Source organism: Cyclopterus lumpus, chromosome 6 (assembly GCF_009769545.1).
Source record: "Cyclopterus lumpus isolate fCycLum1 chromosome 6, fCycLum1.pri, whole genome shotgun sequence".
In the NCBI taxonomy this organism is placed as follows: domain Eukaryota; kingdom Metazoa; phylum Chordata; class Actinopteri; order Perciformes; family Cyclopteridae; genus Cyclopterus; species Cyclopterus lumpus.
Window position 1 is genome coordinate 10708526 of NC_046971.1, and position 27045 is coordinate 10735570.

The 27045-nt window shown below is 41.1% G+C and overlaps 1 protein-coding gene across 3 annotated transcripts; it reads right to left on the reverse strand.

Moving 5' to 3' along the window:
* Positions 1-75: 75 nt before the first annotated feature.
* smad3b (SMAD family member 3b) lies at positions 76-10052 on the reverse strand. Of its 3 annotated transcripts, none has more exons than XM_034534416.1 (10): positions 9524-9612; positions 6680-6826; positions 5567-5760; positions 5321-5455; positions 4937-5011; positions 4787-4837; positions 3748-3960; positions 3494-3631; positions 3206-3350; positions 76-1934 (listed from the first exon to the last, which is right to left on the reverse strand). In XM_034534416.1, exons 3-10 carry the CDS (start codon positions 5658-5660, stop codon positions 1811-1813), a joined length of 975 nt encoding a protein of 324 aa, XP_034390307.1. In that variant the 5' UTR covers positions 5661-5760; positions 6680-6826; positions 9524-9612; the 3' UTR covers positions 76-1810. The 3 variants fall into 3 exon arrangements, with proteins under 3 accessions (XP_034390307.1, XP_034390308.1, XP_034390306.1); XM_034534417.1 differs by having other exon boundaries at positions 6680-6829; positions 9524-9595; XM_034534415.1 differs by lacking the exon at positions 6680-6826 and having other exon boundaries at positions 9524-10052.
* Between the last annotated feature and the right edge of the window lie 16993 nt (positions 10053-27045).

Genomic DNA, 27045 nt, shown 5'->3' on the forward strand with positions numbered 1-27045 from the left:
CAGCTTATATACCATCTAACAAATTACCACCACAAACTACAGCCTCAAAAGTTGCCCTTGGGTTGACTCACATTCCAGTTTTACAATGGTAGCATTTATTACAGAGCAGTAATATTGGACTGCATTCATGTATCGGGATTTCTATTTTGACTTGAAATAATCTCACTCAGTTGCAATTCCTTAAATTCACAAATACAAAACAATGGTCATTTGAGAACAAATATTAGGCAACACGAAAAAGAAACATGTACATAAGACTTGGAACAGAAAACCACCAACTAAGAACATCAAGGAACACAAGTACTGACACATAACTACCAACTATACCTAACACACTGTAGTACACAGTATTTAAGTTCAGCACCGTGTAAATGTTTCAAATAGATTACATGGTGACTTGATCTTATGTAAGTGCAGGATAAACATGGTGGCTTTATAGGCCATGACCAAGGACAGCAAGCATATTACACATGCCGTATATTGTAGAGATGTACATGTAATATACAGTATTTACTAGACAAGCAATTACCACTAGAACTAAAGCATTACTGATCAACACAGTAAATTGAAAGTGCATCATTTACCCACAAGGAGCAGAGTGTACTATTGGTAATATGGGACGAGATTGCATTTGTTTTTACCCAATATGCCATCGATGTTTGAGCCACTGCCATGGTTGCTGCTAGTGAGTACCCTTCACACTATAGTCACATGGGTGTCTAAATTCAACCAGTACCCTATGCTCGTTCATACTGCATGTCATACTCTTTGTCCCCATAACAGTAATAGCTGGTACAGTAATTCACACTTAAGTGGACCCGCGTTAGAAAAGCCTGCATTTAAGCAGGCCACGTCCTGGGTCATTAATGCAAAGTCTTTTTGTGAATCTACCCATGCCAGAGGTCAGTTGCGTCCACTGTTTCAAGCACTGCATGACTACGAGAAATCACAAGCTTTAAATATTTATGTACAATCATATTGAGGCAATAAAAAAAATATATTCCCATGCAGGACAATATGCAAAAATAACTTAGAAAATGTCTCTTTCACTGAGCAAAATAGTTTTCATACAAGGGTTCTTTTCAAGAAACAATGGTGCTAACGTCTATATTTTGTTTAAAATAGATAAAATACCAATTACATGATCAATCAGATAACTGACACTTTAATTCATACAGATTAATATGGGCAAAGTACGCTGTACTTAAGATATTAATTAAATATACTCTATTTAATCACTACTCAGAATTACATTTTTCATCTTAATTTATGGTTCAATTGATAAATAAGCCTCCTAATTCAGTGATTACAAAGGAGTGGTAGTGGGACACTGAAACACCAGTGATGATAGCATATATTTGACCTAATTCATAGAATCAAAAATGTTTTGAAACATGTTAAAAGGTGACCAAGCTGAAACTGTGCCAAAACTTCAACTTGGGGAAAAAAACATTTGAATCTCCTTCGTAAAAAACACTGCGCAAAGACATGTCTTAATGAATAATAAAGAAATTGTGGTTAGTCTTTAAAACCTATTGCAAATAGCCTGTGGCTGCCCGTTGAAGATATGAAAACAAGACAATGTAAAAGTCCTAAAATAACAATTAAATGGAGACACAAAATGGTACTGAGGAAAGTGCTATAGATGTGAGGTGAAATGTTAGAGACCGCGAGGGATGAGAGTGATTTGATGAATAGTGTCTCCGTCCTTATCACTGAGAGATGCGTGACTTTTCCTATGTGGTTTGTGGATATGTGTTTGTGTCTATGTGGATGGGAAGGGGGGGTTTCTGGGAAGCATGTGCTGCTCCTAGGACACACTGGAGCAGTGGATGCTGGGAGAGCCCATCTGTGTGAGAACCTTGTCCAGCCACTGCAAAGGGCCGTTGAGATGCAGTTCTATCCAGCAGGGGGTGCTGGTCACTGTCTGACGTCTGCAGGGTACAGAGAAGAAGAGAGGCAACCCGGTTTATCATCACTGAGAGCTTTTTCACACTACATCATAGTACCACACATTTAAAATTGCATTAGGTCATTATTAATTTAACGTCATTATAGTCACGTATAATCCCACTACATCCTTGTATATCGGGTCCCTCCTAAATTTGAGTGAGGATTTGGTTCTTGATTATAGTCGATGCAAAGATACAGTAATCTTGTTTTAGTTGAATTAGCACGTAAGCCAACTCCACAAGCTATCTCTGAAGTCATTCAAGTTTCTATCAGATGTTTTCCTCCAAGGTTTTTGGTGCCAGAAATATACCACTAGTGGGAATCCCCTTCGCAAAAGGTGTCTGAAATGTGCCTCCCACTCCATATCCCCCTCACGAATGCATGCCTGCTGCATTCTTCCTCTGTTACTCAACCCTCTCTTGCCGACTCACAGCAGCACCCTCCCCAATAACCCTCTTTCTCCTTTCCAAGTCCGCTACCGTCAACACCCCTTCATTTTTGTCACCACCAAAACTGAAGTAAATTATCCCGACCATAAACACCAAAACATAAACACCAAAGCCCCTCACATGTACTTCTTCATTTTGAAGCACACAAGTAAATTAAACGTTTGTGTTCTAAATGTGCGCAGAGCAACAGGCTCAAGGAAAACAAGAAGAGTGATGAACCCTTTGAACCAAATGTTTATTGATAACTTTAAACCGACTGGGACCAAGGCAACAGCAGCACCATGGAAAGCTGAAATACGAGCAGCTAATTGAACACTTAACCTTTGCTGGGCTTTGTACACAAATAAATAAAAAAGGTACACAGCATGTCTCGTCTTGGCTGTAAACTGATGTATGTGCTGCTGTGTCTGCAGAATGACGTTTTCTGTTGCTGCCTTTGCTTGTACTGGAAATTACCTACACTAAGATGCCATATTAGAGCGATTTGAATCTTTGCCATTTCTCTTCTATTCAATTCTATATATTTATATTTGTCTTTGTAACTTACACTAGCACAATCATTTGACAATGAATTTGTTGACCGCCAATGCCTTTTACTTTGTCACTTTTAAGCCTTAAAAATATATATATATATATATATATATATATATATATATATATATATATATATATATATATATATATATATATATAGACACAAATTCAAGTCAATAACATGTACATGTCTGAAACAAATATAATGCATTCATATAATTGTGATATAATTCCAATTGTCTTAATTAGTTTGAACTGTATTAATTTACCTGTACTCGGCTCCCCAGCCCTTGACAAAACTCATGCGAATGGTGCACATTCTGGTGAGCTGGTAGACGGCCTCAAAGCCCTGGTTGACTGACTGGGAAAGCAGAGCAGCAAACTCCTGGTTGTTGAAGATCTTCAGGTTGCAGCCTATAAAAGAGATGTATTATTAGTCGGAGTAGCACTGAGATCAAAATAGATTTCAGTATCAATAGAGTGTTAGATCTCAGTTATGTGCTGGTCATTTTACCCCTGAAGGCGTCATGTGTTTATGTGCATCGTCTCATGCTAACCTGGAGGTATTTTGCAGACAGTGGCCGGATGCCAGCTATAGCGCTGGTTGCAGTTAGGACTCTGGACAAAGATGGCACTGTCACTGAGACACTCTGCGAACACCTCTCCTCCAATGTAGTACAACCTCACGCCCCGTCCTGGAAAGGGTAAAGAGAAGATTGTCACTCATCCACCTGCTGATTATGGCAAGTGCAAATATACAAGTTAAAGTTAGATTAGCGCTTATGAAGTCCCTGTGAAATAAAATGAGTACCTATGTGTCTGCGGGTGAGCTCTACTGCAGAGTTGCGGTTGACGTTGGACAGCAAGCCCAAACAGAAGCGTTCAGAGTTGGATGGGTCTGTGAATCCGTCTACAGTGAGGGAGGGCTGGGAGGCATGGAAGGTCTCTCCTACACGTTGGTTCAGCTCATAGTAGGAGATCGAGCACCAGAAGGCAGACTCACAGTATGTCACAGGCTGTAAGTCTGTGAGCACAGGGTGGGGGGTTAGATGGAGAGACATTAGCTGAGATACAAGTTTCGGTTTGGCCCATTAGGAAAATCATGGGAGCAAGTACTGCTTTGTTGTCTCAAACAACCAATTGATTGTGATGATGCACTCCGCTGATAAAGTTTCCCTTTGATTTCTCTTCAAAAGCTCTTTCCCACGACCCTCATGGCCCCAGCCCGGAATGGCCAAGACATGACATTTATTGTTTTAACAATGACCTCCTGGTGGCTTTCCACATAGATAGAATAACCTGGCAACCGGATATTATTATTATTGCATTACCTTGAGCTGTCTGTTGCTGGCCTTTCCACACACACACACAGACCCAAGACAAAGACTCCATTCATACCACACTTACTCCGTTACAGCCCTGAGGCCGACCCTCCCAGACGTAGGCCACTGCTCCTGTATGTTACTCATCTGGCTCTGCGTCTGTCTCTCTCTCTCATACAAACACACGTTTTTAAAACGCCTTGAAGCAAATTTGTGATTTGGGGTTATTAATTGACTTGTCCATGAGCAAAGACAGAAGAGAGAATTATACAGCTAACATGTCTAATACAGTGCTGCTGCAGATTAAAGCTATCCTCCTATTAGAGAGTGAGTGAGTAAACAAGGAAGTAATGTTCATATGTACAACAGAAAAATGTGTAAAATAGTTCATTAATGACCGAGAGTTCAGTTTGGTGGGAAAAGGCTGCAGTATTATACCTTACATAATGTCATTACTGCCAACCAGATAAGTGCACATTATAAATGATATGCTCTGTAAGTAAAATTGACCACTTTGGTTTTGCTTACCAAGATTACTGTTTGCGGGTGACACAGGGTTGGGTGACAGGCTGGGTGAACCTGAAATAGAACGGTAATAGAAGTTTGGTTCATGATCCATATAAGGCATAATTAGAATAGTATGAGCTTGAATTGAGTGTGTACTTTTATGTGACTCACTTGTGTCCATGCTGTGGTTGAGCTGGTGATCATTTGTTTCACCATCCTCACTCAGATACCCTGGTGGTGGAGTTTCTAGAACATACAAACACAAACACTCCTAATCTCATCATTTCACATGTTTTCAATTGCTGAAACAAGTTTTTGTAAAGTAATTAATGCTTTACAGCTATTTCTTGTGAGTAACATCAAGGCCAATCTTGAACATTGGAGGCAGAAATATCAATTCACCGAGTATTTTCATACAGTCAAGTTCCCCTCCGTTTGAAATGTTCTAACAATAACCACACAGTTCTCTCCCAGTTAAACCAAACTATAAAGTAAATCATGAGAATAAAAGTTGACAGACTTTTTAGTTTTGTGTTCGGAAATATTGTTTCTCACCAGGAATATAGTTACTCTGGGGCTCAATGCCAGCGGGAAAGTTAGTGTTCTCAGGGATGGATGGACTGTAGTCATCCAATGGTGGAAACTCTGCAGGGATATCTGTATGGCGTGGTACCAGGACAGGAGGCAAAACTGGAGACACAGATACGTTCATTAAAGACTAGTTCAGTTCTGTATGAAGTGCGGCAAAAGCATTATTCTAAATACAGTAATTTGGATCACGTAGCAATTAACAAAACTCACTTGGCGTCTCCACCCTCTGGTAGTGGTAGGGGTTGACGCAGACTTCATCCTTCTTGGTGTGGAAGGCAAATTCACAGTGGTCGACAGCCCTCATCTCATGGTGGGACTGCAGGTCTGGCCAGCGCCACAAGCGACAGTAGATGACATGAGGAAGACCTTTTCTGTGGGAGACCTGGAGACGCCCATCTAAAGATCTGAAAGACAGCACCAAAAAGACTGTAGTGGTCAATGCAGATTCAATTTTATCAAAATCAATGCGTTTGCTTTGCTCTATGCTCTGACAAATATTGATAAGATACGATCTTTCACATATTTCATTGTTACTGATATAAGCATGACTGAACGTATTTTATGCCAACCTATCCCTCAGTCCTTCCCACACAGTAAACCTGGCTGAACAATCTTATGACCCCAAACTCCATACTCATTTTGTAAAGCAAACAAAAGGCTAGCTACAAAGTATTTGGTCTAAGTGATGTCTAAGGCAAACGTTGTCTATTGTAGATAAAACACATGAAGGGACTTCTTCGTCCCAGCAGGATAAGTTGGGTGTTCCGCTAAGAGCAGGCAGGTAATTTCCTCCTAAATCACCAAAGGGATTTATTCCACTAAAAGGACGTTTCACCCAGCTTCGGCTCAGTGGGAGATTAACGTTATGATCAGACTGTAATGTAGTCAAGTAAAGTAAACAATTAAGATAAGATAAGATAAGATAATCCTTTATTAGTCCCTCAGTGGGGAAATTACAGGATTACAGCAGCATTGCTCACAGTAATAAGTAAAACAAGTAGTATAATAACAGAATTAAGATAAAAGAGTAAAAAACAAGAAGAATATTATATATACAGACGGAGTAGAAATAGAATAAAGTGGATAAAGTGTATAAAATAAAATGATAAAGATGTTGCTATGCCCCTGCAATAAATATCTAAACTGCACTCTAAGCAAATAGTCCTGAGAGTTTATCATAGAAAAGTAGTGAAGTGTATCCATGGTTGTAAAAAGCTAAGACAACAATAAGAGTTCTTAATGGTTAATCTAGTTCGTAGTCCACAAACAGTCCCTGGTAGCTGATATATTGTATAGCTACCAAACCCTATCCTGGCACCTTACCAAGAGCCTAGGTCCATTAGAGGAAAGCTGCCATTAACAGTCACGACTGATAGCTGCATTCGGCCAAGAGGGCCGGTGGAGTGAAGTTGAGAGTGGAAGCAGGGTAGACGTCAGCAGTGAGCAAGCCAGGCGAGTTTCTTCGACCACCTGCTTAAACAGATCTCCAAACATTTCCGGAATCCAGACCCATTGAAGGAGAGCTTGTTAATTGGGTAGTCCTTTACAGGGCTTATCTCTCGGATCTAACGTGATACAGTTAAATTTGTGATTGTATGAAAAGAGAGCTGTGTGACTGATGCACAAAAATAATATGTTACTGGGAAGTGTAAGAGCATAAATATTGCCATGGAACTAAGACCCAAAAAAAAGGAACGAAGTGACTTTAACAAATCTAGGATCTCTCCCCTCACATAGAGTCCAGTGAGGTGATGGCATGTTTACCCTTTGAACTCCACAATAGTTAAGCTCATTGTTGAGCTGTCAGACTAGAAACATACGGTTCTCATTCTTTACCATGGCTTCGCCTCTTGTGAAGTACGTCAGAGAGGACTTGGCTTTCAAGACAAACAAGTTAAAGCTAACTTGGGTCTAGTTTCAAGGTGACCAACAATGCAATTTACAGTATCAAATCCAAATATCATAATTTCTAATCACAATATACAGTACTAGGCCAAATGACATCTAGAAATATCAAAGAAAGATTGCAATTAGACTCAACATTTTAGTCTCAGAGGGAATAAGGTGCATGGCAATCACATTTAAAAATAAAATGTATGTGCACACCTCTGGCATGTTTATTCAAAAGAGATGGGTTGAGACTCATCATCCAGCAATGCCTCCTCAGAGGGTGTCTCTTTCTTTGGGTCAGCTGAAGTCAGCCTTCCCATGCTTCTGCTGAGATTGGTCTCCCCGATTTGCCCCTCTGAAATGATGACCACTCTAACACCTGGACTGAGGCAACTCTCCTATTTCACCAGAAGAGACAACAACTGTACAGCAGTCAGCCAGGGATTCACTGGCAACTCAACACCAACGCAGTACCTCTTAACAGAAACCCCTTTCTGTTTAAGACGTTGGTGCTAACATCGGCCAGCACTTTCCATGGCGTTACACAATAAATAAGTGTGTACTGCCCAGCACCTACACATGAAGAATGGTAACAACACTGTTTAGAGGGGATCTGGTAGCATTTTCACTATACATACCACACACACTGAATCTCTGCATCCCCAACAGATAGCAAGACAGCTGTTATTCTGTAAACCTACAGTCTCTAAACCCAGAGATTGAACCACAATCCAAACAGTGGCCCACGCCCTCCCTGGAGCCAAGAGATCTCAAGAACTGAGAAAAGGGTTTTAATAGGTTACCACACACGCAATGACTACACTATAGACACCATGATGAGGGACTCCCAGTTTAACTTTAAAAGGATGCTTAACAATTAAAGAAGTCACTGGTATATGGTATATTCTCACTTATTTTACACTGCATATTACTAGCAGATCCAAGATCTGTAGTTGCCTATGTAGGACAAAAGGGTATAGAGACAAAACAAAATGTAAAAGAAAATGGGAAAGAGGTATGGTCCCTGAACTGCACATTATTTTAGTTCAACATCCACCCAAGTGAAAACATTTGATTGACATGTGTGACTCATTCAGACCACTGCGAATACAACAGTACATGTGCACAGTTCTGCAGCACACACCAAAAAACACGACCTCATATGGTAGCAACGTTACTGGTCTTGACGGCTGGGTATCCCACATTCAATTCAATTCAGTTTACTTTATATAGCCCAATATCACAAATTACGAATTTGCCTCAGAGGGCTTTACAATCTGTACACATATGACATCCCTGTCCCAGGACCAGGAAAAATTCCCAAATAATAGAAAAAACCCTTTCACAGTGGAAAAGGGGAAGAAACCTTCAGGAGAGCAACAGAGGAGAATCCCTCTCTCCGAATGGACAGAAGCAATAGATGTCATGTGTACAGAATATGACAGAATGTATGAATAATGAGTAGTAGGCATGGACCACGATCCATTGGGAAAACCCAAAGCGACCCCTGATTCCAGCTCTCCCAGAAGACACACTCCCTAGTCTAAACATCCTCTGCGTCAGAGAACTCGCTTCGCCACACCGCCTCTTCTGCTATTCATCACACGTGTGAACTGTGGACGTACTTGTTTATGGAGCACTGGCTGTACCGCGAGCGGCGACCGTGTCAGCAGTTGAAACGTGCCGAGACATGCTTTTGAAAAGTTGCAGCCATTTGAGTTGGCTAGTGTTGGTCTACCGGTCCTGCTAGCTGTGCCAACTAACACTATGCGACACATTAAATGTGCATGTGTTGATGGGCAGAATCGCAACACATCTCCTTAGTGTTTCGTTAACTTACATTCATAACGCGAACTCAATCATAGACGTTACATAGTTTGCTATGTTGAGTTTTCGCTATTTGAGACTGATAAAATGCCAACTGTGTGTTGCCTATTTACACAACATAATACATATGTAAGCTGAGAAGCAGTTTGCTTGTTAACGTTAGCTTCACCATGTAGGATTGTGTTAGCGTTAAATGTAGCAGCTAAAGCTAACTATAAATGCAATTTAAAAAACCATGCATGAGAACACACACACGTCACACACCCCCTCCAATGTATTTGGTAATGAACCCGTCGATGTTAACTAACAAGTCAACAGAGAAAATTGCTTCGCTAAACTAAAGCACTTCTAATATTAGCTCAATTAGCAAGCTACTTAGCTCCCGTTAGCTCTCGTCAGCCTGAGCTCGCAGTTTAACGTGAGCTAACCGCAGCCGGTGTGCGTCGTTACCTGGGGATGTTGATGCATTTCGTGTTCACGTTCTGTGTCGTGATGGCTTTCTCCAACTCGTCCAACTGTCCCGTCTTTTTCAACTTCTTCACGAGACTTTTGACCGCCTTCTCGCACCATTTCTCCTCCTGCCCGTTCTGCTCTCCTTTCTTCCAGCCGAGAAGCCTCTTCACGATTGGAGGTGTGAACGGCAATATAGACATGTTTTTAAGAAAACCAGCTCACCGGCCAACAACTTGCGACACTACGCCGATTTAATTCCCAGAATTGCTAACATTACCGTGTTGCCGTTGCTATAAAAAACAACTAACGTTACGTCAGCTGGTTAGCTTAGCGAGATAAACTCCCGGACAGACGAGTGGCTGGTCGCTGCCGGGGACTGAAGCAGCAGCGGCGGCGGCGGCTCCCGTCGCAGGTTAACTCCGGAGCAGCTCCTCCGCAGCCCGGGCTGTTGCTCTGCCCCTCCTCCTGCTCCTCAGTCAGCTGGTCTGTCCTCCACCTGCATCAGCTGAGTGTGTCAAGAAGACATGACTATTTTTTTTTCTACACAATACAATGCCACCGCTAATTTAAACGTTGATAAATATTGGTTAAAGACAGCTTATTTTCAAGGCTTTTAAATTCATGGTAAAACAATTAAACAGTGAATCAACTAAACTATAATGCTTTGATAAAAGCACTCTCTCTAAACTACATTTACACCAATGGGGTTTGGTAATTTGCTTTTATTATCAATTCAGATGCAGTAGGCCTATGTTTACATTTTCTCAAAGAATGTGTCCTCTTAACTCGGTTTTCATTCATGCTGGCGGGTTTTCAGTGTCAATGATTCAAACCCTGTTGTATGCTTCAAGTAAACTTAAGTCAAACTCAATAGGCAATAGATGTTAACAAATGTTGTAATCAGAGATATGCCATCATTGAAAAGTGATCCAACACTTGCATTTACTGTGTCCATGAATAGAAGACCCCTTAGGAGTAATCCCTTTCATCCCCTCATAAAAGTGATTTGATTTCACCACTGATGCATCTTTCCAAAAATGGACGAGGGAGGTGACTTTGCATTCAGTTGTAGCCTATTTGGGGTTTAATGGTGTTATTATAAGTGCACCCCATGGCTGCTGCCTCCAGTAAACAGCAGTGTGCCTGTGCTATAAATATCCCCATCTAGAACCAGCCCCCTTTCCTTCTCCCTATTTATAACCTCCATCAATGACTGCTGCCTATTTTAACCAAGTATTTGGCATGGGCTCCTACTTCCTCCTTAAATAAATAGTATAGCTATCTTGGCAGTGGCACCTGAAAATAATATTAAAGGATATTTCATGGCTCTTTGTTGAGGAGTCAGTTGGTATGTGTGTCCAAAAGTATGCCCTCTTCATATTCATTGATGAGCACTGAAGCAAGTAGGGCAGCATTTAAGGATTATTTTCATTATGGACTAATCTGCTGATTGTTTTCTTGATTTATCAATTAATAATTTTGTCTATAAAATGTCAGAAGATAATATTATTGACACATAATGTTGCCGAAGCCAAGAAGCAGACATGATTCAATTCAACTGATGTACTTTATTAATATCATATAAGACATTTAATATATTAATCAGGCTTATTCTGGATAAGATAATGCTGACATACATATAGAGAAATGCAACATATTGTGTTTGTCAGTCAACTGACAGTGCATGGTCTAAGTTGTTGCATATGACTCTTAACCAAGTAGGGTTTATCTTCATATTGTTCAAATAAGATTAATGCTGAAATGGCAATGTTAAAAGTGCACTTGGAGTTGGAAACAGGTTGGAGAGCTTTCTTTCTTGTGCGCTCTGATGATCTGCTTCATGGCCGCCACCTTTTACTGCCGGAGCTGGACAGCTGGCGTGAAGGGTTTCTCTCTCTCTCTGTGTGTGTGTGTGTGTGTGTGTGTGTGTGTGTGTGTGTGTGTGTGTGTGTGTGTGTGTGTGTGTGTGTGTGTGTGTGTGTGTGTGTGTGTGTGTGTGTGTGTGTGTGTGTGTGTGTGTGTGTGTGTGTGTGTGTGTGTGTGTGTGTGTGTGTGTGTGTGTGTGTGTGTGTGTGTGTGTGTGTGTGTGTGTGTGTGTGTGTGTGTGTGTGTGTGTGTGTGTGTGTGTGTGTGTGTGTGTGTGTGTGTGTGTGTGTGTGTGTGTGTGTGTGTGTGTGTGTGTGTGTGTGTGTGTGTGTGTGTGTGTGTGTGTGTGTGTGTGTGTGTGTGTGTGTGTGTGTGTGTGTGTGTGTGTGTGTGTGTGTGTGTGTGTGTGTGTGTGTGTGTGTGTGTGTGTGTGTGTGTGTGTGTGTGTGTGTGTGTGTGTGTGTGTGTGTGTGTGTGTGTGTGTGTGTGTGTGTGTGTGTGTGTGTGTGTGTGTGTGTGTGTGTGTGTGTGTGTGTGTGTGTGTGTGTGTGTGTGTGTGTGTGTGTGTGTGTGTGTGTGTGTGTGTGTGTGTGTGTGTGTGTGTGTGTGTGTGTGTGTGTGTGTGTGTGTGTGTGTGTGTGTGTGTGTGTGTGTGTGTGTGTGTGTGTGTGTGTGTGTGTGTGTGTGTGTGTGTGTGTGTGTGTGTGTGTTGTGTGTGTGTGTGTGTGTGTGTGTGTGTGTGTGTGTGTGTGTGTGTGTGTGTGTGTGTGTGTGTGTGTGTGTGTGTGTGTGTGTGTGTGTGTGTGTGTGTGTGTGTGTGTGTGTGTGTGTGTGTGTGTGTGTGTGTGTGTGTGTGTGTGTGTGTGTGTGTGTGTGTGTGTGTGTGTGTGTGTGTGTGTGTGTGTGTGTGTGTGTGTGTGTGTGTGTGTGTGTGTGTGTGTGTGTGTGTGTGTGTGTGTGTGTGTGTCAGACACGGGGGCAGATGGGCCGCAGCAGGCAGGAGAAGGTCTCAGGGAAAGAGTGAAGAATAATTTTGGACAAAAGGCACGACGGCTGTGAATAAGTAATGACTGCAGACCATCTGATGGATAACAATGGCATTGTGATTGACCACTCAGGGGCTACGTGGGAAACAAGCAGGATGAGGTGCAGGGCCTGATTTGCTGGGCTGCTGTCACAACAATACTTAGACAAGGATGGAGTAGCAATTAGAGTAAATATACCTTTTGTGTGTCCATATGGGCAAATTGTAGTGACATTTGAAGTGTTATAAGACCACTAAATTCTTATATAATGTTGTAAAATGACTACGAATTTCATCCCGTTGTGATCAGAGTTCTGCTGTAAACACCATTTATGTATAGAATAAATAATAGCTTCCAGAATTGTATGATTCAAAAAAATCAAAGCTCCACAAACCTGTAATTGCCTCAGCAGCTAATTGCAGTGTGTGAGAATCAGACGTGGCAGTTCTGCACAGCCCGAAACGGGTGGGGTCCGGTTCTTCCTGCAATTTCTGCCTCCTTTTTAATCTCCCTTTACACTGCAAGCTGTCATCTGTTGCTCGCAGCCATCAATCTGTCCCCAGACAGTGGCACCTCCAAATCTGTGGCAGTGGTGACCTCCCTCCTTGCTCCCTCCCAGGCTTCAACCAAAGCACCCTCAAAACCTCTTCCCTCGGGCTTCAGACCCGTGGATTTCTCTTGTGTTTGTCTGACAGGTGCCTGCATATGTGCTCCCTTACTATTCTCAGCTATTGGTTGTGGCTGATGGATTTATTTACAACATTACAGTAACATTTACAAATGTCGATTAAGGCCGCTTTTTAGAGGGAGAGAATCAATGTATTAGTGTATAATGTCTAAATGTATTATTACAAGATAATGCTCATCATTAACCAAATGGATTTTTCACAACCTGGCAACCCAACAGTTTTCCTTATTATTGGCTTCTTACGGATCAATAAAGCATTAGTAAATTATTTATTAACCGATAACAATGTCATTAGTTCATAAACCTTTTATGAAGGGTGCCTTATTAGAAACTGGAACAGGGCCTTAAGAATGAAAATTTAGATCATGTGAGTATACAATGTTGTTCTGCACTGATTTTACATAATTATCTAGAATATAACTGATATATGTTGCAAAGTAGCAAGTGAATCTGTAGCATGTAAGTTTGATTTATCACACCAATCCATGGTTGACATTCATAAGATGTTACACCGGCTAAAATACAAGTATCAGTAAGATAGATAACATATCACCACCTAGTGGCTAAAAGCTATTACTACACCATTTAACAGTCATACACCAGACTGGTTGGTTACTTCCTTCCTTCCTTCCTTCCTTCCTTCCTTCCTTCCTTCCTTCCTTCCTTCCTTCCTTCCTTCCTTCCTTCCTATTCAAATTATTCATTTTACAGAATAGATCATTTCAGAATAATATTATTAAATTAGTTATTGATGCATCACTTTACTGTTTAATTTAGCTACATACTCCCTCCAATCTATAATAATATATACTATTATATTTGTTGATTATTTATATTCAGCATTATTTATCTGAATCTGCAAAGAAACCAGTACCATAAGGGAGTATAAATTACAATATTTAAAACTGCAAACTGCAGAGAATTAGTACTTCAAAATGTTACTTACAGTAAATACAATGCTTGAGCAGATGTATGTAGTTACTTACAACTACTGGTTTAATGGGACACTAATATAACAAAGTAATCAATAATGGTATCAGTAACACCTCTGCTTTTTCCAGTCAAGTCACAATGTGAAAAAGGCTGATTATTAAATGAAAATATATTTTCTTAGTTAGGATTATGTGGGAAATGACTCTTTGTGTGTGTGTGTGTGTGTGTGTGTGTGTGTGTGTGTGTGTGTGTGTGTTTGCATTTGTGAGGACTCACTGTGATTATAATTTATTTGTGAATCAGTGCCATTGATGTATATGCTATATTCCATAAACACAATTTACATGTTTATTGTGAACAATGGCCCATAACAGCATTAAGTTGATTCAGAGGCTTTGTAAAATATCTCCTCATCTTACATATGGATGAAATGCAGCACTTAGCCATGATTCATTAATTTCACCTCCAGGCGAAAATGTCTTTCTGTTGGTCTGAACCTCAAGCACTTGGCCCTGAATTTACAAAGGATCTCCCCCTGTCTGACTTTTTTTTATGGGTGGATATGTTGATAAGTGATAATTATGAATATTTATCATTTGTTTCTACTTTTGTTGTATTTGGGAGATTCCTTTAACTGAGAACAGTAATCTGTGTACAGTTTAAACACAGATCTTGATCAGACTTTAATTTTTCCAACTTCGTCACCAAAGCTTGTGGAACTTGTCATTTTCTGAGATCTAAATACACTCTGTCACTCACACACCACCAAAACTAATGATTGTGAAATTAGTTTCAGAGCAATCAGGAGCTCCCCTGCTAAGACCCACTGTATCCATATGCATGAAATTGCTTGCGTTAATACATGCTATGAATCGTGGGTAATGCAGTGAATAATTTTGACTGCACGCAATAATGCTATCTTCTATTAGATTGGGGAATGTTGTGAAGCCGGAGCCCTGTGGCAATATGCTTGTAAATGGCCATGTATGGATAATTAAGCATTACTCTTGAACATTAAAACTTGCTTATTTCAGAGAGCTGCAGGCAACAGAAAGCTCTTATTGGACTCATCACTATTTTTGGTGTTTCCCTATAATGTGTTCTCATTAGTATTAGTATGCGAGCAATTGTGAGCAATTGTAAACTTTCTAAAATCTCTATTACTGTATCCTGAAAATGTATTTTTATTATTAAGAGTGTATTTAACAATTGTTAGAAAACATTTTTTTTTGTAATACATGAAGGCAGGTTAGTTGTTGGAAACCTCACTAAAATGACAGATTCTGGGATATTCATTAGTGCATGAAGAAGTGCATGAAACATATTGCTTTTTATTGTGTACTTTTCTATGATTTTCTGATCTTCCAAGAAATATATTGGAATATTAAGAGAGAAGTACTTGTTTCATAAGGAAAGTGCTGTATACTGTATATTGTTGCAGAGATGTATTTTACAGATCCAACCCATATTCCTAATGTTGTGACCTTCCAACATGCGACCAACAACCTTCAGGCAGTCACTTCTGAGCAGAATGACCTGCAACAGGAGGCCATGCTTTAGGGAGGGAGATAAACACATTCCTCAGAATTGGGCGATGACAGGTGAGACCCGTCCTGTCCCTCAGCTGTTGTGTTTAGGTAACCCTTGTTTGCATCATCTGTGTCCTGTGCATGCAATCCACATGGGGTTTGTGAGAACATGGCCGTGTATCTAAACCACTGGGCCTTAATGAGTGTGACGAAGGTCAGTGACATGACAATAAGGTTTGGATAAAAGGCCGCAGCTGATGCAATAGTTGTTTTTCTTCTTTACTTCTTTTGTCAAATGAGCCTTTGGACTGTTTCTTGGACTCAACAACGAATGCATACGAGAAGTCACAGATGTGGGGGATAAAAGGGGATTAAGGCTGAAAGGGGGATTAAGACCAAACTGCCTTAATTATGTGTCACATAAAATTGTGTCTTTAAAAAGACTCCCACACAACCAAATCACCTCTTCAGTTTTAACTCAGTGGTCAAAGTGAAGAATGTCTGGGACGCGGAGGGGGTGCCAGTAACATGTAATTACACAAAAACAACCCTTAAGTCGCTTGATCTTGATCAAGCCTGAGAAGATATTTTTATGAGAACATCTTTCCGCTGTCTGGGTGTACAATAAAGTTCAAGACATTCACAAGGGTGCATCAAGTTCCTGTGAAATCTACACCAAAAAAATGTAAGGCGAGGGAGTTTTATTTGTATATTTTAAAAAGATTGATACATGGTAGCAAAATCAAATCTCCCTAGACCACAACAAATTCTATACAGAACAGAGAAAAACTCATCTATAGAATTAAGTTTTTCCAGCCCTCAACTTATTGATCAGAACAGTGTGACTCCATTCCTGTCAAAATGCTCTTCAGCAAAACCCCAAGGATATCGCTGTACCACAAACATATAGGTGTTGTCTAATATTATCAATTTATTCTAAAACTCCAGGCTTTTCTTTCAATTCTGTACAATATGAAAATCAGTTGGCATACCTGTGAAACGTTCTTGATTTGTGTAACGGTGAACAACAAGCCTGCATTTATGTCTCAATGTTACATTATCCTTCATGCTAATGCAGTTTAAGTGCATATTGATTTGAAAATACTACACCTTTAACAACAATTTAACAAAATTGAATGCAGACTTAAGGGCTGCTGGGTTCATTGTGATCGACACAACGTATGCTGCTTATTGTTTGCAACAAATCTAAGATTTGAACAGATTTGCTAAATATGAGATCTGCAGTAAATTATCTGTTGCAATCAAATTCACTGGAAGGGTCTTCAAATATAATGAATGTCATATATATCTGATTTAATGAGATTGGCAATTTCACCAAAAGCTTAAGCTTAGGTTATTCTGAATGGGCTTGAAATATGTATAATGTATAATGACTATGTATTTTGTATATTCTCAGTATTACAGTACCTATAACTAAATACAACACAACTCTTTTTATCCTTGTAATGGTATTGAAGTTTAATGTTGCTAAGAAGATGATTTAATGTGGCATCAGGAAAAGAAAACAATCAGTCTTGTTGTAGTCCTCAGCAATCGCCTATTTATCTATTATGCATTTTCACATTGCCTCTGGTCAATCCATTCGCCACACACAATGTGTGTTTTAGTGCTGAGGAAAGGGAGATACAGTCTAATTGTATACAAGAAAGGAACATTTTTAATGCCAACAAATTGACAATAAATCCATAATATTAACTAACCATTTTTTTTTTGCAACAAATGAATGGTGTGTAAAGTTTTGAAAAACAGAAGTGAGTGCCGAAGTAAAGTGGTAGAGCAGCAGCAGCAGGGAGAGAGAGGCATGTGCACCAGGATTACTTTGCTTCATTAAATACACAACATAGCTGTGATGCCTGTGTTCTTTCAAATCCATATGTAAACCATTTCCTCCCGCCTCCTCCTCCTCCTCTCCCTCTCTTAAAACCTCCGGCTCATTAGTGCTGCCTTTATGACATGGCTTTACCTAAATGCCGTGGATTTTTCCATTCCCTCTCTGGCCTTTTCTCAGGCAGCGCAGGCTGCTCGAGAGACCTGGAAGACATGTTCCTGTTTCAGCAGCATTCCTCTGCAGTGATTGCTCCTGAGCACAAAGACTAGGTTTTATGCTTTTATTGCACACTTACAGTAACTGATGCGTTTACACCACGTAGACTAGAAGTGGTGGAGTTCTTGGGTTGGACCTTTGATCTTTGTTGCATATGACCCCTCACTGTGTGCACACTGTCAACTGGAGCAGAAACACATACATACAAATGCAGTTATTCTGCCACATGTTTAATCTGCAGTTCCTGAAATGACTTGCAAAAATATTATGAGAACAATGTTGACAAACAGCTACCAGTCACTTTTGTCACATCAGAACTGGTATTCGAGACCCATCCATCCATCCATCCATTTTCAATACCGCTTAATCCTCATTAGGGTCGCGGGGGCGCTGGAGCCTATCCCAGCTGACATAGGGCGAAGGCAGGGGACACCCTGGACGGGCCGCCAGTCCATCGAGGGCACATGTAGGGACATACAACCATTCACTCTCACATTCACACCTATGGGCAATTTAGAGATCAATTAACCTGCAGCATGTCTTTGGACTGTGGGAGGAAGCCGGAGAGCCCGGAGAGAACCCACGCTGCCACGGGGAGAACATGCAAACTCCACACAGAAGGACCGCTCCGACCGGGAATTGGACCCGCGGCCCTCTTGCTGTGAGGCGACAGTGCTAGCCACTACACCACGGTGCAGCCAACAAATCGTATTGCAAATGTGTGCCCTCAATACAATAAGAGTCCACAAGGTGGCAATGTAACACGTGTTTGAATCATCTCCAAAAAAGTGAATTGAAGTGTAATTTCCTTCAATGGCTGCCTCTAGTATTGTCACCTATTGACATTGATCTGATGAGACCTGTCCAATCAGCAGACTGCACAATCTATGAAGACATCCAGATTATGTTGCATCTTTTCTGACATTTACTGGCATGTTTTAATTTGATCATCCATGATCATATATTATAATCCCAACATGTCATGTCTCTGATATTATTATATAGTATTATATAAGCCAAACACGTAAACAGTCGTCAGACAGAGACAGAGGGCAGGAGACTAACGGACTAAAAGCCCGAACGCCTGAGAAGAGGGTGAATGATCCAGGTTTCCAACTGGCTCCTGTATTTTACTGTGTGGTTTTAGGGTGAGAAGTTTTTTCCTGTTTATCCATTCAATGGAAATAATATCCCGTAAAAAAAAGCGAATAGGTTTCTGTCTTCGAACTCACTGAGAGTTTTTCTTCCCCACTTGCTTAGGCTCTTTGGTAGAAATGAGGGTGAGCTGCTTGACAAAGGACTTCCCATCAGCCTCCTCCAACCCTCCACACATGTTTCTGATAGACCTCCAAAAGCCTCAGTATCCAAGGGAAGCTCATTCAGAAAGAGAGAGGGAGTGATAAAAACAGCGGTGGGTGAGAAGGAAGAGAAGGAAATATTTAGGAGTCAAGGATGGACAAGAAAGCAGGGTGGGAGCAATAAAAGGCAAGGGAGGATAAAAAGGTAACATTTTAGAGCATTAAGCTGTTATTTGCTTCACTAGAGACGGCATCCTAGACTTCCCAAATGAAAATGACAGGGTTGTTTGTTCCTCTTGGTCCAATTATTTGTCTTAAGTTCCTACAGTATGTTTTCTTTATAAACTATTCATGTTGCTCTGAGATGCCAGAGTGCCTCTCACAGACGAGAAACTTGGATTGGAAGCCCAAAAGGTACAAGAGATAGAAAAGCTCTTAAGTCTGATAAAATCCTTACATTCTTTTAATTTACTAGACAATTCCCAAACTGTATTTTTTTTTCTCTAAATAAAATGAGAATATGATCCTTGACATCACAAACCTATTTGTATGCTAAATTGCTTTTTGTCTCCTCCTTTTAAAAAGGTGCATGTAAGTGTTTAAGTGTACAGTACCCCGAATTGTCACGGGGGACTCAGTCTATCGGAGGACTCACATTTGCAGGCCAGTGCCTCTTACAACGCACACTCTGCAGGTCTTGCCCATGTCTTAAACACAATGTAATCCTTCATGTTTAATTTCCTCTCGTCCCTCATAAATCACCCTGGAACCTGTGTGGACAGACATGCGAGTGTAAACACCTGTTGTGGTGTGTGTCGCTATTTTAACACAAGAGTAAACGTGAGGATCAGTGAGTAGTGTCGGGGTGGTAATGGAGGGAGGGAGTTTGAAGGGGGAGATGCTGGCTGGGAGAGAGAAGGGGGATGGACTGTGAAATCAAAAACAGCTGCAGCAGGCTACAAAGAAGCCTCAGCTGGAATAACTCACTCACAAAAGTTACTCTACTCTCCTGAGTGCTGGCAGTTTGGCGCATCCCCAAACACAAGAGAGCAGATCCATCCAGCATCCCTTCTCTCCTGTCCGGTTATCCCTTCTCACAGAAAGGAGGCTACTCTAAACACAGTTGCAACAAAGTTGCTTGCACTTAACTTTAGATTTTAATTCTACTGGTACAGATACCAAATTTGTCTAACAGAATTTTGTGAAAATGTGTATAAATTGCCTAAAAACATCTAGAATATGTCCATATGATGGAACAGTGCAGCCTTACAAAAGATGGAGTATTAGGTTTAAATGTTTCACTGTGTGAAAACATCACATAAGTCAATGAAGAGCTGGAACAAGATGATACAGGATATTAATGATACGTTCATACAGTATATATATATATATATATATATATATATATATATATATATATATATATATATATATATATCAATAAAACATTATACATACTGTATCATGAGAGGAGAGGCCAGTATGTTAAGGCAAGGCACGCTTATTTCTATAGCACATTTCAACAACAAGGCAATTCAAAGTGCTTCACATGAAACCATTAAAAGCATCACAACATAATGCCAAAGAAAACAAGATGTACAAAATCACTAGAGTCTGCATGTATAGCCCTAAATGTTTTTAGATCATTTGAGAAAGACTGGATAATTTAAGAATAAGAATAGTCTGTATGTCTTTACATTTTGGTTTTCCACAAATCATAGCTCACTTGCACTGAGTGACCAGATAAGAATGTATGTAATCCAATACTACGATTCCATAAATACGGAACATTTAAAAATGTCTGTTATGGTCTCTGATTTAAACAGCAGTTTTGTTCTTTTGCTAAAGAGTGACCTCTCTCAGTGTTGTATGATTATACATTTTGGATTATAAGTACTGGTGTATTACTATGTAAGCAGTATATTTATGTAGCTGGTGGCTATTGAAGCTAGTATCATATAACAGGGTATCCTTTTATATTTTATACATTTATTTATTTTTGCTTGTTTGTACAATCTTAATTTGTAAAGTAATAACTGTACTGTAGCTGTCAGGTGAATGAAGTGGAGTACTTCATTTCCTTCTAAAATGCTATGCAAAAGAAGTATGATCAAAGTAAAGTACTTGAGCACTGAGTTACATTTCATCACTGGATTGCATGATATCGTAATGTGTTCCAAATAGTAGGCATCTACATAAATGTTAATAAGGTGGACACCATCAATACAAGCAAAATGTACTCACAACTGATACATGCCACAAGGTTTAATATCCGTTACTGCAGCTCACTCTGACAGTTGCTGGTGACGTTGTGATCATGAATGTGAAATAACAACAATAATAATTCAACCGAAACAACATGCAAAGCATGTCCATGTTGGCACAGTGAGCAGGTCAAACGGCGGCTTGATTTTGAGAAGGAGAGCGAGCCTATCCAATGTAGTGACACTGCAGACACACACACAGACAACACAAACCAAAGGGTGACACAGTTGCCTAGGCAAGAAATTAAGTAAATTATCTCCAGTGTGTTCAGATGTGCGTGTGTGTGTGTGTGTGTGTGCGCACGAGGATGGAAGTGTGCGTGTGCACATGGCTGTGTTTAGGGCCTAGAGGCTTGTTTAGCTGACCTCAGTGAAAGCAAACCTCATGACAGAAGGTCTGGCATTGTCTGTGTGCCCGGGCTGCTCTGGAGCCAGACGGTCTGCCGGCCGCTAGCTTTGCCTGCTTATAACGGCTGAGAACATCCGATCCCCTTGGGGAGGACAGGAGGGGAGGGGGGAGGGGGTCTACTGCACCACTCGCCACTTTCCTCTCTGTCTTTATCTCTGCTCTTTAGACAAGGAACAAGCATTAGCCAGGTCATCAACTAGTATGTTTATTGTGTATGTGTGTGTGAGTGCATGCGTGTGAGTGTGTGTCAGACCGAAGGAAACAACAAGGGGGTAGAACGAGAAGAGGACAAGTTTGGATACAAGGGAAGCGAAATGCGAATGGAAAATGTTGTCCGTGAGAGCACAGAACACACACACAGGGAGGAGAAACTGATTTTTTTCTTCAATTTGATCTGGCCGATCGCACGAAAACATTCCAGTGCAGGTAATCACCGAACGTCTCAGTGTCAAAGTATTTCATTGATGAGAGTGTCACCTCTTTTTTTTCCTTTTATCCAGTTCACTTCCACTAATTCATCTGTCATGCAGAGAGAAGGCTGAAGCTTTGTGCTCTGACAGAAACAAATGGTCTCTAATCACCACCAGACGTCCATGTTCGACCATGACAGAACACTCTCTCCCCGAGCTGTGTGTTCTCCGTGCCCGTCCAACAAACCCTTCATGGACTCCGCACGTGGCCCTTGAGGAGCGTTGGCGATTCTTGAAAAGCCCATGAAGGAAATATGGAACATGTTGTAATGTTTTTTAAATTACATAACTTCTGGGTGGAGTATTTCTCCCCTCGAAAGTGTCTCAAAATAGTAAGCTCTCATTCTCCGTGCATAGCGTACGGCGGAACGCAAACAAGTTGATGGGAAGGTAGACAAGCATTACCTCCGCTGCTGCTTCTCTCTTCTCACATGTCAGTGTTCTCCATGACTGCAAGGAAAAAGGGAAAACCTGAAAATAGTGAAGGATGAGATGCATAGAACAGTGTAACAGTCACAATATTACAGATATGAACCCACAAGCAGGATCAACGCCTGAGTGAGGGGCTCTTTACAAGATGTCAAAGGAAGATCGAACACTATGAAGGAGACTAGAGACAAATTCCTTTTTGCTGATCAAAATGAATTAGAAGCAACATGATAAAAATAAAAACAATTACAAAAATGAACAACCTGCTCAGCACAAAGCAGCAGGCGGACAAAGTCAGCAACTAGCTGGTGAACATGGTGGAGAATTTAGTTGCTAATGAGAAATCTTGTTCCTTCAGGAGTTGGCGGGGTCAGAAACCGAGCAAAAGAGATTGAATATTGGACTTCAATTCATCACAACATGGTGTGATTACATTTTCTACAGCAAAGCTATCTAACTGATCATCTTAAGAAAACAATCATGTTCATCATGAAATCACATGCAAAGATATTCAGTAGAAAAAATAAATGATATTGGATGTAACCTTATCAAAGCTAAGCTCAAATCAATGTTACTCATTTCAAAATAAGGGCAGTGAATTTCCCACATCATCATTTTACTGCATGTTTTCTTAACGCACACGTTTTCCTTTCTCACTAACCAAGGATTTCTTTTTGTTAACATTTTCATATTGTAAATCCTTAATAGCGAACAGTTTATCTTACATGCTGGGAACAGCGAGCAGTCATCTGTTGCCCAGATCCCTGAGTGTGTGTCCGGTAGCCGAGTCCACAATACACACTTACAACACAGGACACGGCCCAAACAACGCTGCACATCTGGGGCCTCAACTGGCCACCAGCCACCAGCACTCCCTCCTCCTTCTCCCCTGGTGTACATTACAGCTCACTGTAATCACACATTTCCATACCTACAACCTGAACCACAACTCATAGGGACGTTCTTTGTGGACAGTCAAACAAAGTTTACACATAACATGGGAAGAACATCATGGCTCAGTACAAATCCTGGTTTGTTTGAAGGTGTGCTCCAAGCAAGAATAGCACTGATATCCAGCTCATCTCAATTCTCACAGGACCCATGTTACCAACATGAGCTCAATGCATTCTGGTGTGGTGACATCGGCAGGCCAATGATCAGATAGAGAGCGACTCAAAAGAAAGCACTAATTCAGCGCAGACAGTTCTTCCTCCAGATCAAATGATCACCCTCGCAGCCGTGACTTCATCTGTGGGAACAGACTAAATGTCAGTTCCTAAATCAGCATGACGATCTGCAGGCAGCTCATCAAAGCCTCTACGAGGTTGTTCACATCGCAAACAGGAGCATTCAATTACTGGGCCATCACATGAGCTGAAGGCATTTCATTTTTTCCAAAGCAATCGCACCAAATTCTTTGGAGAATGTTTTCAAGTTAATTCACAAGTAGGACAAAGTCGCCAATAAGGTGGAATTAAACTGATCCTTTATTTAAAGCAAGTAGTTTATTGTTGGCATCATTGGGCAAAAGAACTCCATAATAACCTTTCAGCATATTGCAATTCTAGTGGTCTGAGAGAAAACTAGACTTCTGCGCCTGCTCTTGGCTCTGTTTTAAGGGTTTGTAAAATCCAACCCGTGTCAGGAGACTTCCATTCACAGGTTCCAATTGGCGGATCTATCAATGCAGATGCACGTCCCTGCAGGTGGTGAAGGGAGCCTGCAGGTTCAACGGCGAAATATCCTGCAGGAAAGGTTTCTCCTCCAACCTTGGCAACAACTGCCTTTATTGCAAAGGAAGACGGACTCCTGACAATATTGGCAAAGTGTTTCAGAGATAGATTCTAGCTAGTACCATAATTCCTTGGTGGTAAGTATGTAAGTTTAACTTTCTGCTGCTACTTTACTTTGCTCATTGCATTGCTCATAATGTAATTGCTCATAATGTAATGGGACGTGTAGTGGAGTAGAAGTATAAAGTCACAAATACTCAACAAAAGTTGAGTAAATATACTTTATTCTCCATCACTGCTGGGTATGAATATACAGCCTCAGTATCAGATGACAAGACATTGGGGTAAATACTAGGCAAACTGATTACTGATACAAAGAATTACATTCATCCTGGCTGCGGTTGTCGTTCTGAGTTCTGGCAAAGTCACAACAGTCGTCCCCGTCTCCCACGTACACAGACAGATAAATTGTGTCCCTATTCTACTGTGATGATATTAAATATATGGAGAATCTGAAAAATGAATAGTGTTTTCATATCTACAGTATGTCTGCATCTTAATAAGCTGAAATTAAGTTATTCAGTTTCATACCCAATGCCAGACGCCAAAATAATCTTTTTTGTACATTGTAGAAGAGCCAATTCTGTCCCAACGCTTTTTCCCTCTCTTCATCTTCCTTTCTAACTGAACAGGGGTTGACAAGTTCTTGTCGTCCCTGGCCGGTTGGAGGGAGGTCCAACAAAACAGCCCTTGTTTGAGACTTACCCCTGTCAGACAGCGCACTTTGATATTAAAAACTCTGCCGAGGGGGCAAAGTTAGAGTAAGAGGGGGAGCCGTGAGGGAAAGATGAAAAGGATGAAAACAAACTCCTGCTGTCTCCTAAGCCCATGTCTGTAGGTGTAACCTGTTAATGGACTCACAAATATTTGTCCAGTCAAAACAAAATAAAATAGCTTTTAGACTCCTCATGTAGTAAGTGCGATCAGCCTTAGTCTGTAGTTTGTCCTGCTATAACAACCACCTGCCTATTCTCTTGTATTCTCACACAGCAATCACATTGACACAGGGGTCCTCTCTTTCGACGTGGACAGACCTCTAAGCCTGGACTGGAGCCATCGCCAGAGGGAAGAAATCCCCTGATACTGTACCTCACCGACTGAGGCCGTGCCAAAGACCTGAAATACTAGCAGATGCCTGGTTGTGCCCAAAAACCTGTGCATGCCAGCAAAAATAAACCAACACCGAGGACCAAATTTACCTTGTCCTTAGTTGTACCCTCTACCTGACAGTGAGAGCTTGGCATGAGAGTTCAAGAATGCAGCTTTGGATTCCTGGAGAAGAATTGATCTGTCACACCAGAGCCCTGTGGGAAACATAACCAAAAATATGAATTTCACTACATCTCTCACAAACACATAATTCAGACAGATTAAGGCGTCCTTCAATCAGCAGCCTGTTCTGGGGCGCAGGAGGAATGAACGACGGCGAAGCAGATACATCTGAACACTTTCCAAGCTGAAGTGACAAGCTGCAGCATGCCGACCATTCAGGAAGAAAGCAGAAGCAAGTGAAATGAGGATTTGATTTTTCTTTCTACCTGCGGAGGCGCCCGCTATTATCCTGATTTTGAGTGGCCCTGTGGGCAGTTATTACAGCATTTATATAAATTGCCCTGGATTGTTTCATTTTGTTCATACAGGCCAAAGAAAAAAAAGACAGAAGCAATTAGAGGAATGCCAGTGGAGAGAGGAGATGTGCTCAGTGACTGCATTGGTCCGTGCGCTGCTTCATGTCAGGCATCCGAACGACAATAAGATCCCCGTTCGTCTCATACAGCGGGGCCTATACTGTACTGCAGCTGACCTGGCTCGTGTAGCTGGGGGCTCATTTCTATTAGCGATTCTTTGCCACGTTAATGGTTGTAAGAACATCATCAGACCCGTCAGCTCTGACAGGCTGCCGCCTCGCGTACTTGCTGCCACAGGCGATGGGGTTCACATAAATCTGCAGAGGTGCAGCGGTAGCAAAGCAGGCAAGCCTTCGTCTTAACAGGTAGCAGCCGGAGAGATGGCAGTACAGAGGGAGGAGTTGTCAGAAGATGAAAGCATGTCATACATTCAAGTATTTGATCTCGATGATGAAATACAGAAGGAGGAACATAAACATCCATGTAGGGGTGGAGGGGCAGCAACATGCTGCACTGACTCGCAGAAGATGTGTACAGCACAAGATTAACTTTGCTCAGTACTGGACTTATAATAACACCATATGAGGTATTTATACTTAATCTGTGTATATCTGGTATATTCTACTTTGTACTACACTACATTTCAAACATAAATACGGTACTTTTTACCTCAATATATTTATTTGATAGCTGTTGTGGTTACTAGATGCTTTTCAGATGATATTGTGAATTTAATAGATTGAACTATTGGTTCTGAGCCCATTCAGATGTCTATGTTAGTTCACAACTTCACCCAAAGAGTGATTTCTTCTCCAGATAAGTTTGTTTAAATAGCCAGGTCATTTCAGAAAATGTCCCACAAGTTTGAATGGTAGACTTGCTCTTGTAGCAGAGTATTTCCAAATGTTGTTTGACTTTTTTTTAAGGAAATGATCTGAATACTCCTTCCACCACTGAGTCAATGCGTACTCTCTCCACACTCTGCTAAACCCTCCATTCCCCGTCTGTCTCCTGTCTGCTCCTCTCCCTCTCTCCACCTCTCCCCTGCTCTCTCACAGCCAGGTGCTGACAGTAGTTAGCATTCACAATCTTTCTGTTAAGACTTTAACAGGAGCCAGATGA

What these genes read in the sequence shown, in the direction of transcription:
- smad3b (XM_034534415.1), bottom strand. Translation starts at nt 9,726, where the DNA reads ATGTCTATATTGCCGTTCACACCTCCAATCGTGAAGAGGCTTCTCGGC. An exon ending in CCAGAGTAACTATATTCCTG is followed by an intron (nt 5,012 to 5,320) that starts GTGAGAAACAAT and finishes TGTATGTTCTAG; the next exon opens with AAACTCCACCACCAGGGTAT. An exon ending in GGCTGGGGAGCCGAGTACAG is followed by an intron (nt 1,935 to 3,205) that starts GTAAATTAATAC and finishes TGTACCCTGCAG; the next exon opens with ACGTCAGACAGTGACCAGCA.